The sequence below is a fragment of the Anthonomus grandis genome, chromosome 1, assembly GCF_022605725.1.
Source record: "Anthonomus grandis grandis chromosome 1, icAntGran1.3, whole genome shotgun sequence".
In the NCBI taxonomy this organism is placed as follows: Eukaryota; Metazoa; Arthropoda; class Insecta; order Coleoptera; family Curculionidae; genus Anthonomus; species Anthonomus grandis.
In genome coordinates, this window is record NC_065546.1 from 18992689 (window position 1) to 19012850 (window position 20162).

Here is a 20162-nt window from a genome sequence, read left to right on the forward strand (position 1 = left end):
TTCCTAAACATATGTTTTTGAATGATGAAACTAGTGAGGAGGGTGGAGATACTGTTAAGTTATTTGCCAAATATGTATCAAACGTATATTCCTGTAAAGCATTTCAAATACCTGAATATTAGATAACAGTATTAGATGCAGTATTGAGATGATTATATTAGATGCTTGTAGATCAATTTGATGTCAAATTTGTAGAGTTATCTTTAGTATAGGTTTTTGACGAGATTCTTAGCTTACAGCGCAAGATTTCTGCGGGTCCGGATGGCATACCTAGCTTGCTACTTGGTGAATGCGTATGTATTCTATCGAAGCCTATTTGCATTTTATTCGATTTGTTTTTAAAGTCGGGAGTATTTTCTTCTTTTTGGAAGAATTCGTATATTACGCCGATATTTAAGTCTGGTATTACTAGTGATGTCAGTGACTTGCATAATCTTTTTGAATGGTGCAACCCTAATGGTTTAGATTTAAATGTTCTGAAGTGTTATTCAATAACTTTTGGAAGGATTCGCAATCTTACATTGTTTGATTGTACTATAGGTTCCACTATTTTTTAAAAAGGGTAGCGGAAGTTAGGGATCGCTGAGTAATTTTCTGAAAAGTTAGTTCAGAAAGCGTATAGGAATCTAGGATTTATAACTAGATGCAGTCAAGACTTCTCATGCTCTGTTTATAAAGTTCTGTACTGTTCGTTAGTCCATTCTAGTTTGGAGTATGCTAGTTCTGTATGCTCTCTATTTTATAAATCGCATATTGAGAAAATATAAGTCCAAAATCAATTCTTAAGAAATTGTTCTTTTAAACAAGGTTCCATTAGCTAATGGTCATACTGAGTACAAATAAGTCATGTCAGTTCTCTCTTTGGACCCACTTGATTTAAGGCGTAATAATTCAGACTTGTGTTTTTAAATTAATATCTGGCATGACTGATTGTGATTATGTTTTAAATAGGCTGAATTTTCAGGCGCAAAAATTGACTAGACTTAAAAAACTCTTCTATGTAGATTTTGATGGTAGTTCTTATGTACAGCACAATCCTATAAGTAGAATGCAATGTTCTTTCGATAGGTATAGTCTTGAAAAATTGGTGGATACCATTATTAAATAAAATAAATAAATATATCATATATATAATATATATTATATTATAAATAAATAGTTATATCAAATAGTCTGGAGTACTACAAATACAACACAGATATTCTAAGAACAATGATAACTTGATACTTAATTTATAATGTTAAGTGTTAGGGTACATAAATTCGAGTTTATAAAATAATTATATAGTCACTCAGTAGTACCCTTAATTGTAGTGAGTATTGTTTTATTGCTCTGCTTTGTTTAAACTTTCCTATACTAGATATTCCCTGCTCATAACAGCAGATTTTTTGCTGAATGTTTAAAACAAAAGGTCTCTACTTCAAGATAACCGTGAAATATCAAGTTTGCCTACACGTGTACGTTACGATTTAATTTTATTGCAATTTGGAACCGAAATAATACTGACACTTATCACAATCATGTGTTTAGGCCATTTTATTCGCAGAGTTCTTATCTTATCAGTTTAACTTGCTATTTTCAGCGAAAATTCAATATGTTCGCAATTTTGGATAAGAATAAAAATAACGTTCTGAAAGATGACATTAAAACATCTGGGTGGACTTAAGACTGACGTATTTGGTGCATGGATTGTTCGTAGAGCATCCGGACAATATCATGTGACAGAAAGTTTCAATGATATCTGGAGTTTTTACAGGAATAAGACGTAATTTCGGTATTATGTTGTTTGATCTTGTATACGTCAAAATTCTTAAAATAAACATAAGGTAATTTTTGAATATCTTAATGGAGTATTTGCAGTTTTATGGATTTTTACAGGCGACTCTTAGAATAACCATCTGCATCTATAGATCTCATTTTAAATGTGAAGAAAAAATAGGAGAAGAAAAGTATTTACGATTAAAAAGTAGACAAAGTTATTAGGAATGTTCGGAACGATTTTTAGATACCTCAGTAAGCCCTTAAAGTGTCCTCAAACTTATTGTAAACCCCATTCTCTAATTTGGAACATCTTGTATAATTTAACAACTTACAGATTCAAACTCTCTAACATGTACTATTGAGACTCGAAAAATTTGATCCGAGCTAAAATACTTTTAATAGTTTACACGGCGACTATTAAAATTTTATTGCCGTAAAAAACCCTACTACTGCGCTTTTGAATGTCTGCTCTTCGTCTAACTGTTCGTACGTCTCTCTAGCAGCTAACCTTACAGTCGTTTCATGGTTTGCAACCCGGTCAACAGGGCGCGCTACTACTTAAAACGGAGAATGGCCAATACCAGTTATTGCGCGTTGGTCCGGCTCCTCCCACCGCCTCCAATTTGGCAACGTCGCAACCTGGTGCGCAACCGATGACGTTTCGTATGCAGACTGTACCAGCGGTGAGTATATATTTATACTACTAATTATGTAGAAAGAATAGTTTACATTTTTTATTTATAAAAGTCTTTTGAATTTGCATTTTAAATTTTTAAAAATTAGGTTATACTAGTTTTACTTTTAGAGATGAAGACAATATAGCCGGAGGAAACATAATTTTTGTTTTCTGCAGCAATTTGAAAAAAAAACACTTTTCGAGACATTTTCAGTTAAGGACGTAAAAATCTTTCGTTTTTCGAGATTTTTTTCAAATATTCTGGCTTGTTTCTTTATTGCTCTATAAAGAGAAAAAGGTCTGTCAAAGTTCTTTTTGAGCACATATCCTACAGTCAATAAAAAGCATCAATAGAAGTTATTAAGAAGACTTCTTAGATTTTGTCTGTCTGTAAAATACAATGTTCTTCTCCACCATGTAAACACAGCATCTTAATCTTATGATTAGCATCTCTACCCTCGGGTATATAATAATATATATAAATATTTACAAAGGCCTACATTAATTATCTGTGATTAGTGATCATTAGTTATCAGTGTGACTCTTAGACCTTCAAGATATCCATTTCATGGGACTACTGTGGATTTCACGAGACTGATCTTTGGATCTACCCCCTCCGTCAACTTCTCGTTCATGTTTAGAGCTGATTGTATTCATGTTCTCTACATAGAGGTCAACTTTGAATTTAGGTACCTTTTTCTGCCTGGAAAAAGTCTCTTTCTCTTCTAGCACTACTCTTTTATTTCTTGTTTCCATTGCTTTAAGTCAATATTATTGCAAAAGTCACTCTAGACTCATTTATGCATAATTTCTTTTCATTCGCGCAAGTATTTGTGGTTTCTAGAAAAACCAATTTTAGTAGATCCCCAGTTCTCATTTTCTTCGGTTTTTTGTGTGTGAAATACAAATTTTTTAAGTGATATTTGCTCTTCAATAAAAAAAATTTCTGTTCTGTAAAAGTTAAAAATAACTTTCAAAAATCAGTTTTGCAACTTTGTGTGGTCACTTCAACAAAATGTTAAATTTTGACGATCCATAGTGGCTTATTTAGTTTTAAATTTAGATAATAATCATGAAAATTGAAGGCTATCTTGCCTCATTTAAAAATTAATATAGACTAGTTAATTGAAATATACATTTTAACATCTTAAAAATGTGTTTATGGTTTGTCTTAATTTTTTTATTATTTTTAGCAAGCAGTATCATCAGCTGCAACAAATGCAGTTCAAGCTGGTAGTGGTACTACCACAGTCAGTTCGACGGCGCCCATAGTTCAAACAACGCAACCTGCTCAGGTAAAACTTAATTAAATTCTGTCATCACTTTATAATCTTATACATCATGATAACTAAAAAAAATTTTTTATATGTAAAATGAGGTGTTAAATCTCGTGATTTGCTAATTGCATCTTGGAATATAATAAAATATAGATGCCAAAATAATCTTATGATAGAAGAATATTCTATTGAAGCATCCAATTTAATGGTTTTTTAATTGAATTGGTTAAAGGATTGACTAACACTTTTAACCCTCAGAATCAGGGTTTCAATATTGGGATATCAAACCAGAGTTCTATATTATTCATTTGTCTTACTCTAAAATTAGTTCAATAGTAGTCTCCATTTCAAGGGAAATCAATGGAACTGACCTCTTGCTTAGGTATTAAATCTAATTTCTTTCTCTGCTAAGGCTTTCTTTCGATTCTGGCTGTTTTTCAGAAAACTTTAAGCAAGCTGTTACTATACTGTGGATCTGTGGATAGCTGGTTCTATATTATTCATTTTTCTTACTCTAAAATTAGTTCAATAGTAGTCTCCATTTCAAGGGAAATCAATGGAACTGACCTCTTGCTTAGGTATTAAATCTAATTTCTTTCTCTGCTAAGTCTTTCTTTCGATTCTGACTGTTTTTCAGAAAACTTTAAGCAGGCTGTTACTATACTATGGATCTGAGGATAGCTGTTATAGGAACAGCTTGCTTGAGGATTCCCAACATTTTTGAGAAGGTTTCGCTTTTATTGATGTAAAATACTAATAGATTAGACTTAATATAAAAAAACACAGATAACATTTGAATGAAAATATGTTAATAATTGTTTAAGACATGGACACTGGCAAATAACAAATATTGTATTGTATTGACAGTTGTGTACAGACATTGTGATGGGCATATAAACGTGCTAATTAATAACCTAGAAGGGAGGGTTTTGAACTGAATGATATTCTTCAGTGGTAGCTAAAGCTACTATTTTTACTAACTCTTACCCCATTTTATGCAAAATGAATATTTCGGAATATTTCAAATACTAAGACAGCTCTCCTTGTTTATTTGTCTCATTTAGTTTTTACCGGCAAGCAACAAATCTTATTGTTTTGTTTATTATCTTGCTTCTTTTTGCACTACTTCTTGTATTGTTCTTGGAGTATAATCACGACAGTAACAAAAAAACATTACAATAAGTATAAGTATATAATAAAGAATAATTCATTTTTACATCACAACACTGAAAGAATTACAAGAGATATAGACAGTTTGTCATGGTGTTCAATTAAATTGTAATTTATCATCAAAAATTGATTAAATGTTGACCATGTTAAAATAGTGAAGATACTGTTATCATAAGCTTTGGACCTATAGTTTATTAACTGGTACCTTAGATGTTGAAATCAGTATTGATAGCCCTTCCGTAGATATTCCAAAAAAAAAGACTTTGAATGCTTGAGGCATATTTTAATTTGTTCTGGCAGATTTAAGCTAAAGGAGGTAACTTGAGTACACATCTGACCATCAACCTCGTCAGATATGCATTTTTTATTTTTCTGTAGATAATTCCAGTAATACACATTCACAGAATATTATATTTATTCAATACATTCACTTTTACATGTAATTTTTCACTATTAGAGAACAGCCAACGACAATACCAAAGAAAAATGCAGAAAATTTCTAGCAAACTTGCTGGAGTTGAGCAGCAGAGAACCAAAGTCGGTAGAGAGGAATGTGAGGACGTTGATCCAGGAATTAATCGACAACAAGGTGGAGCCGGAGGATTTTTGTGATAAGTTGGAGCGTCTATTAAATGCTAGTCCCCAGCCGTGCCTCATAGGATTTTTAAAGGTTAGTATATTCTTAAAATTGTTTTTCAACAAACTAGATGGAGTCTAATTTAAAATATCATTTTAAATTGGAAAAGTATTATTCCTAAAATGATCGTCTATTATTGTCGTGAAACTGTTTCTTTGATCAATACCTTTAACAAATTTGTTTTGTTATAAACGTATACGAGTAGTACGAACTTAATAACTGTTAATAAATGTATAGACCTTTTCTTATTACATGATATTTTGTAATTAAAGTATAAAACCATAAAAGTATATAGTTTCTTCTTGTCTAAGTAATTAATATAATGTATGTTTATTAAAAATTCAAATATTTATGTACCAGTTTGAAATAGGATCATATTCACATATTTTTATTATTCGTTAATGGTTGTTGTAGATACATATTATTTGTATAAAAAGAGCTTTTTTAAACATAAAATACAAAAGTAGTATATACACTACCGCTGAAAAGTATTTGCCCACATATGACTGTTTTAAAGTTATAACTAAAAATAATAAACCCATCAGTTATACTTATGAAACGGTTTATTTATAACAAAATGAATATAACAATACATTTTTCAATTAATTAAATTTAAGAAAATCAAATGTTGGATTCATCTACATGTTCTCCTCGATTTTTAATAACAGCTTCACAGAGTTTCGGTAGTCTTCTAATTAATTTGTCCAAAGTTTCCTGAGGTATCTTGTGCCACTCTTCTTGGATGATCTTCCACAAGTCTTCTTTTGATGTGGGGCATGATTTTCGCACTTGTCTATGCAGTTCATCCCACAGTAATTCGATAGGATTAAGGTCCGGTGATTGTAGGAACCATACCATAACTTTCAGAAGATGTTGCCTTTGTAATTGACCTAATATTGCTTGCACAATTTCGACGTGTCCTTGGGGTCATTGTCATGTTGAAAGATGAAGTTTTCCCCAATTATTTGAGTACTAGAAGGAAGTACATTGTCACTTAAAATTGTTTTGTAACCCTCTTTTCGAAGAATTTCCTCTATTCTAATTAGATCGCCCACTGCAGATCCTCCGAAACAATCCTACACCATCACTGAACCACCACCGTGTTTAACTGAGGCCACCGTACAGTTCTCAGCGGCTCTTTCATTGGCATAACGGCTAACAAAAACTCGCCTCTTCGTTCCAAAAACCTCGAATTTCGACTCGTCACTCCAGAGAACTTTCTTCCAGTCATCAATGGTCCATTCTTTGTGTGATTAGGCCCCCTCAAGTCTTTTAGTCTTATTAATATCCTTCAGTAGCGGTTTTGATACAGCCAAACGTCCTTAAAGACCAGCATTATAAAGTCGCCGTTTTACTGTCGAAACACTGACCGCTTTTTTACGCTCCTTGTTGATTTTTGCTGTGATTTCAGGGGCGGTAAGGCGTCTATTGCGTTTGCTTGTAATTATAATATTTAAATCCTCCTTTGAACTTGTTGCCTTTGGCCTTCCCGATCGAGGTTTGTTGCTAATAGTCCCTTCTATGGTGAATTTCCTAACATTATAATCGACAGTCCGCCTTGGAATTCCCAAATCCGTCGAAATTTGACGGTTAGTCTTTCCAGCCTTATGAAGTCCAATGATAATACCTTTTAGTTCTACCAATAACTCTTTTGTTTTAGTCATTTTAAAGAATGTTGAAAAACCAGCAAAGAAACGGTGACACAATCGTCAATAAGCAAGCGAAATTATTTCCCAATGTTAGACAAAAACAATTCTTGATGACTAAACACCTTTAAATGTTTCAAATTTCATCGGAAACGAGCTGTAAACAGATTAGTTTTTTAGAAGAAGTGCATATTTTCACTACATTGTTATTTGCAAGACTATTTTTAAATACTCTACATATACTCTACTATACGACTATTTTCGAACCATAGTTGATAGGTATGCTGTTTAAGCATATATGCAATTTACAAGAGATACAATCTAAATATAGGTATAAAGATAAGATTTTTGTATCTAATTTAAAATATTAAAAAGAATGCATGGTGGACAAATACTTTTGAGCGGTAGTGTATATATAAAGGAAGCACACTGTATATATATACAGTGTGCTTTATTTTAATCCTACCACGTGAATAAAACTGATACCACTTGTTCTGTAAAAAAGAGTGGTATCAAAAAATCCTCAAAAAAGCATTTAAAGTCGAATGCTTAAGCAATTGACAAGGAGAGGTAGTTTGAAGGTTTATTTATGGATTTCTGAATGAATAGTTGGTGAAAAAAAAACTTTATAAAAATGATCATTATTATAAACATTTGTTTTTGACTCCATTTTCAAGGGGATACGTTGGGCAAAGTGGTTCATGCAATAGAGAACTTTTTTATCCTAGTTTTTAGGAATTAGAAAAAAAAACCAAAAAAAATTAAGTATCTTTTGGAACATAAACTTTTTCGCTCTTTCTGAATCGGATAGGCGAAATTGGGAATTCTATTACCAAAAAAATTGCATTTCAAATGACCTTGAAAGTTGACTTTGTCAAGTTGAAAAAGACTTGTAGAGGTAATTTCTTGATATCACTTGTTTTTGTCGAAGATATTTGCCTGGTGGAATTCAGATCATCTATATACAGGGTGTCACAAAATATGTGACAATCTTTGACTGGGATATCTTGTATGAAAAAAAAGAAAATTTGAATTTTTTTTTCTTACAGGACTTATAAGCCTCTAAGGACGCCTCCGAGAGTAATGTTTTTTTAAATAACTTTTAAAATTATGTAACACATTCTTACTATTTTTGACTTTCTGTAAAATAAGAGTAAAAATATAAGAAAAGCGACTAGAATTTTTATTAGTGAGTTAAAATAAATGCAATAATAAACTCGTATACTTACAGGGTAGTGCATCGCCAAGGAATGCTGGCCATAGGAAGTGCCATATAAATTAATACTTTCAAATATTGGGTACTGTAGACTTTCTTAAAGGTGTGAGTAAGATAAGCCACCATACCAAATTCATTACATTCTAATAAGCGATTTAGAATTTATTTAAAAAAATATTAACTAAAAACTCAAATATGAAACCACCCGCCAAATTATCAAAATGTTATGTTAAAGTGTTATCTATTTATTTAGTAGTCAGTATGAATAATTTTTACACTAACCAAGAGAAATAAATATGATTAAATTGTACTACATGGGGTATAGTTGTCGAAAAGTTTCCGAAGTATTCTCTGTGATTTTCCCTGATAGGCATTTCCAGAGTAAAACAACAGTGCAGAATAAATTTGATTCTAAGGGTACAATAATTAGTAAATGCAAATGCTCAGATCAAAACAATAATGATGGCAGAGCTGGAGAAAGTATTTCAAATTTTGAAATGTTTCTCCATATTGAAGAAAATAAAGGAATTAGCAGCAGAATTCTTGGAGAATAGGAAAAGATCAAAGTACAGTATTGTACACCCTAAAAAAATTGAAATACTGTTCCTTTAAATATCAAAAATACCAGGAACAAAGAGAAGGCGATAAAATATGAAGAGCAGATATTTATTTTGAAGTTATTGAAAGGGCGAATAACCACAGGGACTTTTTAAGAAATGTTTGTTTTAAGGACGAATTCACCTTTACCAATAATATGCCAAATAATGAACAACATCTTCGTTACTGGAGTAAAGAAAACGAACACAGTTCGATGTTCTCACAAGCATCCACTACCCTCAAAAGATAAATGTTTGGAAATTACTTTTTGGAACATTTACAAAATCAAATTGGATCAGCATTGAAAGAAGTTGCACCTGAAAATTAGATTTGTTTTCAAAAGAATGCCAGATCTCCGGCCCTTTGATCAAACGACTTTTTCCTGTGGAAATCAGTTAAATTTCTAATTTTCTGGAAATTAAAATTATTAGTTTTCTGAAATAGTTAGTTAAAGATGGAAATTTTAGCGGCATCAAATAACTGCGTATCAGAAGGATTGTTTGAGCATTTGATTAAGAAAAATTAGTTCACAAAATTATTTTGTATTTATTTTTAATACTTTTTGGTTTGTTTTGTTTTGCTTTCTTGTACATAAGTAGTTGTATTTATTAATAAAATCACTTAAAAACACAATAAAAAGTAATGAAATTTGGTATGGTGGCTTTATCTTCGGACCTTTAAAAAAATCTAATACAATTTTTCTGTAACACATACAGGAGCCAATATTTTAAAGTGTCTTATTTTATATGGGATTTCCTATGGCCAGCTTGGCAATGCACCACCAAATGCACAGGGTGTTTTGGGAGGAAAGGGAAATATTTTGGCAACATGTTCAGAGGGTCAAAATAGGATAAATTAACCCATATTTTAATGTTTAACGTTATATTTTAAACGTATAAAACATTTGAACGTTTTAATCCGATTCTCAACTGTTTCTGAAATAATCGGTTCTGAAGTTTTTTTGTAAGATTTTTTATTTTAAAAGCGACTATAATCCAGTGGATTTAAGTCTGGTGACCTCGGTGGCTAAACTTGAGGTCCTCCTCTGCCAATCCAACGATCAGAAAAACGATTATATAAGAAATTACGCATTCGGCGACTAAAATGAGGCGGGGCTCTATCGTGTTGAAAATACATTCTGTGTCGAACAACTAGCGGAACATCGTCCAACATGTGTATTAAATGGTCTTCCAAAAAGCGTAAATATTCTTCTCCAGTAAGACGCTCATTTAATACAAAAGGACCAAACAACTGGTCGTTCAGCATTCCACACCACAAGTTAACACTGATTTTCATTGTGTCGGTTATTAATTCCATTGCGGGTAAAATAGATAGATAGATAGGGTAAAATAGATAGGAGTAGCTTTAACCAGTGGCTCCGCTCGCCTTATAGAATTTTTACACATGCTACAGGCGAAGAGGGTGTTGCGCGCCTATGACCTTGAGTCAAGCAGGGTGACTTATTCTGTTGTTGCAAAATTAGCAATGCATTTGCAAATAGAATCATGCCCATTACCTTCCCGTGGATAAAAAAGTTAGTATGTCAAATTTCGTTCTTCATTCCGTATTTCTTAAGCTATAACTGAATAAACTACTACAGGGTTCTCATGTTTCTTTTAGGGATTTCAGAAAAATATATAATATAGATCTTTTTTGTAAAATGATTTAAACAAAAAAAAAAGAAATTAATGAATAGTTATAACTTAACTTTTTCTTCACATGTGGCATCTTTCACTTCTAAAACTAATAGCAATAGGACTATAGATAAATTCGTCACTAAAAGTAAAGAGGAAGAGACTTATAAGTGGTCACCAAAAGTATACAGAAAAAAAGGGAGAGATTCGGCTTAAAGTATTAGGGATTAAGGACTTTAAATTGGTCACTGACGGTGAAGAAGAAGAGAGAGAGAAAAACCTATATAGGAATAAATTGTGAGCTCTCTTTGACCGCAATTCGACTGCCCACTATATCTTTTCGAGGACCAAACTCAACTGCGACTGCAACTCTTGAAGCACAAAGAGTATTTTTAATATTTTATTCTATTCTATTTGGGGTACTGAAACCTTTGGTGTAGACTGCAAACCACTTCACCAAAATACTTTACCAGTTTTGCCAGAACTGTTCCTAAATATGTTAGACAAAACACGCAACTCGGGTGGTAAATAATGTATTTTGGTCTGTTTTGTGTATGAATTTACACAGTTTTGAGATATGATCTGTTTCAACTTATAGTGGCACTGAAACGAAATATTAATGGATACTCTAGGCATGCCATAATACTTTTTGGGTAGAGTTGCATTCCGATTAATGAAATTAATTCTTGTTTGTACAGTATTGCAAATGCATTTTTAGCAAGAAGTACCTGTAAACTTGAACTATCGAACGCGTTAACTACTGAACCCTTCATGTTTTTAAAGCATTATTATAACCAATCTGACATAATGACAGCTTGTTTCCGGTAAATCACATATTGAATCTGTAAATATAAATGAATAAAATGATCAAGGAAATTATAATATACGAAAAAGAAGTAAGAATCAAGAAGTGCCTACAAGCACCATCTTCCAAATCTCTAAATCCCGAATGTTTAATTAGTGTCTCTGGTACAGGGACTACAGAGGTTTTTTTCAAAAGTCTTTTGGCTTTAAATATGTTGGAAATATTATATATAATTGAATGTTCTAAATAAGCAGTGTTAGAGTTATTAGAAAATAGTAGACAAAGTAGATTTTACAGTTAAAAATTGTTCTGATATTACTTCATTATGCATTAATATGTAGGCTGCTTACTATTCAATAAAATTAGCTAATAATTTGTTCAATTTCAGAAAAGCCTACCGCTTCTCCGACAATCGTTAGCGAATAATGAGCTAACGATAGACGGGATCCGACCGCCGCCCTCGAATATCGTATTTTCGGTGACAGGTGCCGCCCCCACGGTTCAAACAGTGAGAGCGGCCGTGCCGCCCACCGGAGCGGGTCCGGGCGTTCAGCAGGTGCGGATCGTAGGGCCGGGCGGTTCCACTGTGGTCAGGGCTCCCGCCCCTGGAGCAGTTTTGCAGCAGAGGCTTTTGGGGCCGCTTCGGACGCCCGGAGTGCAACAGCAACAGGCTAGAATGGTACGCGTATATTCATCGTAATTTTTTATAGGCTAAATTTTACCTTATTTTGCATAAAAAAAATATGAACTGATACTTTTTCTGTAATTTTGGAAAAATGTACAGAAATTTGTTATATTATATGTTTTTAAATATTAATAGTTTCATAAGGTATATATTTAATTCTGGCCGTTCTTATCCAACATGCTATATATGAGAATTTGTCAAAACTTAAAACATAAGGATATGCTTACAAGAAATTAAAAAAAAACACATATTAAATCAGTATTGTCATATTGAAGTGCAATTATCAAAATTGTTGTTAATTCCAATCTATTTATTCGATTGCAGTAAACTAAAGCTTATTTGAAAGACAAATACAGTTAGCATTTTAAACGTTTGTTCTCATTGTTACACACATTAGTTCCTAATAATGATGCTAGAGGGCGCAATTTTTAATATTATCAAATCTGATTTTAACCCAAAAATTTAAATAATATGGTATAGTAGTTTTAACCTCACTTGAAGAAGCAAAAACTTAAAGACCTATAAAAATCATAAAGGATTCTGCCGCCGCGCCGTCAGAGGCGTGCGGTTATTTATAAAAATCTCTTGGTGAATAATAAAATAAAATAAAAATTTTTAAGTTAAAGTTAAAGTTTTACTGACTATTATTTCGTTAATCTGGTTATTTTTGAGATGAAAACTTATTTTTATGTTGCCTACTTAGGTACTTTTTATAACGCAGTAAAGTCGACTAGGATTATGCACTCAAACACTTATATTATTGCAAAGTACTCACCAATGCTTAACTAACCTTCTGAAAGACTATCCTCAGAAGTAGAATCATCAAGGCCAGGTTGAATTCATCAAGGCAAAACGGTATACTCTCTTTCAGTTTTAATTACGTGCTCAACACAATTTTTCCAACTATTAGTTTTGAATTCTGACATAATTTTGCTGATATTTTCAATAACTACCGCACTTAATGTTGGTGAACTGTTGCACTTTCGGAGTTGCTTTTTTAATGTGCCCCATACTAGTTCAATGGGGTTAAAAATACAATAATATGGAGGCAACCTTAAAACGGTGTCACCATTATTCTTAGCAATGTTATCAATAACATACTCATTTTTAAAGTTATAACCTTTAATGGTATTAAGCAACTCCTTTTTTAAGGGGATTTTGTTAGAGACTGGACTGTTCTTAATTTTCATAAAAGTTATGATATCTTGTTTTTTAGAGCTGTTGTTTGGTATTTTATTTAATATCCTAGAATGGTAAGATGCATTGGCCATAACGATTACTGAGTTTGGAGGAATGTTTGGTAGGAGCTGCTCAGAGAACCACTTTTCAAATAATGCCGCGGTCATGTCTTCGTGATAATCAGCCGACGATTCAGAAATATTTTTAGCAGATAAAAGTAAGGCATTTTTAACAAATCCTTCTGTACTGCCAGCATGAACTATAATGATTCGCTTTCCTCTTGAACATGGCGTATTCAAAACACAATTTGTTGAACTATCAACCCAACCGTATTTAACTACGTCATGCGTATCAAACCAAGTGTCATCTATATAAATAATATGTCTATTTAGGTCCCCATACAACTTAATACTACGTAAATATTCTTGCCAAAGTTCAACAATGCGCCGCGATTCCATAATAACCATTCTATTATTTAGTTTTTGGTATTTAAACCAGCACTCTCTTAAGATACACCGGAGTGTTGCTAAGCACTTAGTCATAATCAGGGTACTCGACAAGTTTTTCTCTAATAATTTCCAATGTTGGAACCAAGTTGGTCTTATAAAAGTCGTATACTATACGCCGGATAACGTCTTTGGTAGCTTCATCAACTCTTCTAAGTTTTTGGCTGACTCTTTTTCTTTTCACAGAATGGTCTGTAACATCTCCCACTTTTAAAACGCGATAAATTGTCGATGACGGAATTAAAGTTAATTTATGAATACGTTTAATTATTGCATTTTCTGACATATCCGGACTTTCTTGTCTAAGGCAATTAAAAATATTTAAGATTACTCTTTGATACTGAACATGTAAGTCTTTATGTCCAAACTCGCTGGATTCCTCACTACCTACACTACTTGTCGATACTGTATCAGCTACCTCAATAGGTCTCCAGAAAGCCATATTAATAAACAAAAAAAAACAATAACAACACTAAAATAACTATAGGAATTAACAAGGAAATAAAAACTATTTAATTATATCAAAAAAGGAACAAACATCAATGTAACTCCACAAACTTTAACAAATCGCAAATTAAAAATCAAAGAAATATTATAATATTCATACAACACTATCATTAAACATCAGAGCAAGACTAAAAGAGCAAAGCAATGTTTTCAAAACAGGCCCGGTCCATAAGTCTTCTCGCCGGAACGCTTTTAATAGTTTTTATGGTCATTCAAGTGACTTTAAAACCACTATATATATTTGAAACTGCACTCGAAAAGTCGTAAAAAAAAAATCTTCCAGGCATTGCAAATACTTGTCTGGAAGATGATCAATGCCTGGAAAAACAAATGCTGACACTGCCTGCTTGCACGAAATTAATTACACCATAATTAATAGACCGAATTTTTAATAAATAAATACAGATAACCTCGCACACAGCCTTTCTAAGTTTGTAGATTGATTTTTGCAAGCAAAATTCAAACTTTGCGAGTGCTGTATAATACGTATGAAAAAAATGGATTTATCAAAAATTAATTTAAATTCAACCGACACCGAAATATTTTTGTTACATATACAGTAATGTTCGGATATAACGAACCCAAAAAAAATCATTTAAATTGGTTCGTTTTATTCGAAGTTTGTTATAACAAGTAAAACATAAATTATATGCACATATTTTGTGTACTAATAATAATTATCAATAATATCATAACTTTTAAACTACCAGCTCAATTTTAATCAAATTTCGCATGGAGGTTATTGTAGTGAATTATCAATTACTGGTGAAGACAATTTTTTTAAAAATTGCCAGTGGCGTAACATACGGAGGGACTTGGTATTTTTTTGTCTCAAATCTGCGAGGTGATAAAATATTTTTTTATAAGAAGTCAACTGTTAGATTCTCCATTTAATTTGGGAAAAAAAGTTACTCCGTAATCTATACCGTATGTTACGCCACTTGCAATTTTTTAAAAAATTGACTTCATCAGTAATTGACAATTCCCTACAATAACCTGCATGCGAAATTTAATTAAAATTGAGCTGGTACCTTAAAAGTTATGATAAATAAACAAATAATTATTCTTAACTTTAAGACCCTGTAACTTTGTTATTAAATATTTCTGAGAAAAATTTTATAATGAAAGTCTATTTCTTTTTCAATTCTCTATCACGCATTAAAATTAATGACGTTTGAACTGGACCACCCTGTATATAACAAAAAAAAAAATTTTTTATTTATTTATTTTTTTTAAAACTTTGTACTACATTCCTACATTATTTTTGACGGTTAAATTGTTTACATTATTATTTCATCTTCATCAAGTTCTTCCTGCTTTTCATGGCTTAGAACCATATTTGTAGTTATTGACACTACAATTTCATCATACTTTAAAATTTCTCTTGTAACCATATCATTATCGATATCCGCATATTCGCTAGAATTGAAATTAGAAAATTTCTTAACTTGTTCGTCCGCCAAATTTTTCATGTCTACATCTGAATTAGGATCCGATTCTTCTGATGCTTTTTCACCCATTAATTCAGTGTATATCATCAACTAACTCATATTCAAACTCCTTTCTTGAAAATCCCCCATGCTTGAACAACAAAGTTTTTGCCAATGCCATATGAACAATATTTATAGCATGTAAAAGGTCTATAGAGAAATTTTGATTTGTGTTCATTGCATTTAATATTTTAGTAAAAATTTTTCTGTAATTACAATTTTAAGAATATATTATACTCCTTAATCCATGGGCTGGAGTTTGAATTTGTGTTTGAAGTTGTGGATACCGCACAAAAAGTTCGTTATGAAAAAAAAAATTTCTAGATAGAGAAGAAGTCTTTAAAATCCTTTATTAATGCATAGGATACTCAATGACCTATATTGGTGACTATTCTATACACAATACTTCACTCAAACTTTCTATATCAGGTCATTTGTCAATAAACTATTTAGTTTTAGTACACACAACCCTTATTTTTAAAGGTAAAACTTCAAGAGGGCATTTTACATTGATTTTGACATTTAAAAAACTAGTTATGTTTTCTATAACTCGTTATAAACATGGACAAAACTAATTATGAATAACTTAAGTTATTCAGTTATTAAGTTATTTAAAAATTTAGTAATCGTTTTTTTCTTAATGACGATTAACGACGAATAAAATGTAAATAGAGCAACAAAAAAAAATCTTACTAAACGCATCTTGTATGACATTAACAGGAAATCTATGAAATAAAAAAACTAACAAAATATTTGCGCATTCTAATTGGCCGAAACATTGTGCTAAACATATTTACCCACGTTCATATGAACTTTTCGATTTAAAATCGTTCCAGATCGGGAATGCGACCTTTAATAAGTTGTTATACACTGTAAAAGAAATGTTTAAAGTGTATACTTATTTTACTATTCTTTCGTGGTTGGGTTTATTTATATTATAAACCTTACTAATATACAGCTAGATCCTAAAATGCATTACCTACGAAACTAGGTAACAACAATCCGACAACCAGTGCAAACGCAGGCCCAAACGGCCGTTCAGCAGCAACAGTTACAACAACAATCGATCTCGAGCACGCAGCCTCCCGCCCTACATCCGGTATACGGCGCGGGGACTCCACAACAGCTCCAAGGGGCACCACCTAATGCCATAGTGGGGCAGCATCAGGTTCAACAACGGGTCGCCGCTCCTCCTCGGACTGTGCAAGTGAGACCCGGTGGCCAGACGAGACCGCCCCCACAAAGGGTTGCTACAGCCGCCGGGGGAAAGAGTTTATCGTCCGCGGCGGCCGGTAAGGGAGCTATTGCGGTCGCTAACAGGTCGCTTGCGAAAGAAAAAGGTGAGTTTATTCAGCCTTACTTTAAAATAATGAAATTACAAAACCATAGCCGTTTAAAAATATTTGGGATAATACCGGAAAAAAATTATAATGTGATGATTATACTTCGAATTTTTGATAATATTCCACGATAAATTAATTCTTATTTATCATTTCAATTTTTTTATGTACTTTTTTACACTTCAGCTTTCTATGCCCAATTACCACTTATAAAACTGAAACTAGTGATAAGAGTTTTTTTTTGTTTTTAATAATTTGATATGATTATTTTTTTAGATCGGTGGATAAATAAGGCCATAAAAAGAACAAAATTAGGTCTTATAAATAAACGCATTTAATTAATAGAAATAGCATAGAATAGAAAAACAAAATGAATCACTAATTTCATTTTCTGATTTTTTTGATTTCTTGAATAGGAGGTCCTTCCGCGTTCTTGAATTATTTTTTAGTTGACGTAATACATCAGACATCTTGTCGAGTTGAATTATTATTTGTCATTTAAATAAATTGGTCTCAGTTTTTATGAAAGGATTTGAGTGTTCACTAATATTTGAAATGTTTACTGAATGTATTTCTGAAAAACTGCAGATTAAACAGATATATGCTTTGTAAGAATTAGCATTTCGCGGCCACATCGAAAGTACTGACTCTGTAAATCGAGGTATGATTTTAAAGAGCTCCTAGCCCTTCTTTTTTTAATAAAAGTTCTGATGAAGTAAAAGATCAATATCAAAAAATTAAAAATGTTTTTACCGGCGACTCAAAGACAATACAAACCGAAATGATTCAATGTGTTTCGGACTATATAAATGATCACGTTAAAAATGAAATAAATGATTCATTTTGTTTTTCTCTTCAGGTTGATGACACAACAGATATAACTCAGTGTTCGCAGTGCTCAATTATTATACGATTTGTCAATTCAGAGGGCTTATTAGTAGAAAGGTTTCCAGGACTTCATAATGTTAGTTCTGATAGAACTGCAGAGAACTTATTTTCTGTATTGAATAACATTTTGTATAATTTTGATTATAAGAGTAAATTAGTAAGACAGTGCAAGTAAATATGCAAGATGTATTCCAGCCATCACAGAAACTCGATGGTCTTCAAACTGAAAATTGATTAATAGTACTGTAAAGGAATGGCCGAAGTTAAAAGAAGTTATGGAAGCTATTATTAATTCTAACGAATCTGATGAGAAATCAGTTAGACTTGCCTCGGGATTTTTAAAAGAGATGAACGACTTTGAGTTTACTTTTTTGTCTTTAGTGTTTTATGATTTTATTTTCTATCACAGATATATTATTCGATATTCTTCAGAAAAAATCGTTGGAAATAAACTTCTGTATTTCTCACATAAACATTGTTTATGAGAAGCTCAATAGCAAGCGAAATGAGGATGTTTTTAGCGCTAGTTTTTAAAGAGCTAATGCCATAACTGAAATAGAGTATTCCATACGACGATTTGCTAATTTTCCAACGAACGAAATTAAAGGACAGTACATAGCTCTCTTTTATGAGATTTTGGATCATATTTTAATGGAAATAAAAGTAAGGTTTCCAGATTGTGAAAAATTAAGATTTCTTGACCTTGCTGATACTACAAAATTTAAACCTCTGATCAATCATTTCCTATTGATTCATTTACAAATTTGTTAGTGTTGTGTGATGGAACATTTTCGAAAAGTCAATGACTTAAATCTGAACTTTTTTAACCTTCCACCTATTTTTTAACCCGCGAGCCGCCACTGTTACCTATATTTCTAAGTATAACTTTCATTTGTTTGGCTTATCAGAAACGTGGTTGACACCCCAACATGGCTCTAATACATTATTGAGAAATGATCGCGCCGGAAGAGACGGAGGTGTTGAGATTTATATTAAAAAAAAATATATTAAATTCGAGAAAATAGAACTTTACAATATAGATAATACTTGTAAAATCATTAGCGTTAAGATTCAGCACAAAAAAAAACAAGTATTTTTTGCTTCTATCTACCGCCCACTCTCCTCCTATATAAATTTATTCATGAATAGTTTAGAACACCTTTTAAATTTGTCAGTATCCTTTTATGATTACGTAATTCTCACAGGAGATCTAAATATTAATTTACTACACAGCAGAGTAACTCTAGATCAAGATTTTACACTTTTCTCCAGCCATTTAATTTAAATCAGCACATTACAGACTCCACTTGGATAAATATTAATGCTCAATCCTACACTCTTCTGGATGTATTTATATCAAATAGTAACTTTTTTCTGAAAACCACTAAAGCAATACCATTCTCAAAATATTTGTCTGATCACTGTCTCGTTTATAGTGTTTTTGACCTAATTGTTGAAGTAGGGTAAAAGTATTCGGAATATAGAAACTATGCGGATCTCCATTATAACACCCTTGAATTAGATGCATATTGTTTGCCATGGGAAGATATTTATCACATGACAGATGTTAATATGAAATAATTCTAATTTAACTCCAACATTTTAAATTTAATTAATAAACATGCTTCTATTATTGGGAAAAAACTACTGACAGAGAATATAGACCATAGATTACTCTTAATTCTCACAAAGTCAGGTTTACGATATTATCGACAACAGCGAAATTATACCAAACACGCCATTGTACAGGAAAAAATTGCATATATTAATTCAGTCAGTTTAAAAAAAAGAAAGGATTTCTGGGCAAACGCAAAAAGACTTAACATTACTTACGACTAAAATCCTGATGTTGCTTCTCACTTGACTGATGTAACTAAAATGAATAACCATTTTTCTAATTGTAACAATCGAGCTGACATTTCTTCTTACCATAAAATTGAATTTTACAGACAAAATATATATAAAGTGGCGATTTTTTTATATCATTATGAAATGAAACAAGCCTGTTAAAAATTGTAAATTGTATAAAAACAAATGCAGCCACTGGTGAAGATGAAATTTCTATGCGTGATATTAAACTGTGTTTTCCATTTTGCAAAAAGCCTCCTTTAAACATAATTAATATGTAGCTTAGAAAACATATATCCA

The 20162-nt window shown here is 31.9% G+C and overlaps 1 protein-coding gene across 9 annotated transcripts in view; it reads left to right on the plus strand.

Annotated features, from left to right (window-relative positions):
• The window catches only part of LOC126750113 (transcription initiation factor TFIID subunit 4), a 64144-nt gene that overhangs the window by 15087 nt on the left and 28895 nt on the right, over positions 1-20162 (plus strand). For 3 of the 9 annotated variants that reach the window (XM_050459647.1, XM_050459625.1, XM_050459654.1), the window contains 5 exons: positions 2262-2444; positions 3631-3732; positions 5342-5554; positions 11808-12098; positions 16778-17126. In XM_050459647.1, coding sequence (XP_050315604.1) covers positions 2262-2444; positions 3631-3732; positions 5342-5554; positions 11808-12098; positions 16778-17126 — 1138 coding nt within the window. The remainder of the gene's footprint in view (positions 1-2261; positions 2445-3630; positions 3733-5341; positions 5555-11807; positions 12099-16777; positions 17127-20162) is intronic. The other 6 variants (XM_050459630.1, XM_050459657.1, XM_050459635.1 and 3 more) reach the window with 3 other exon arrangements.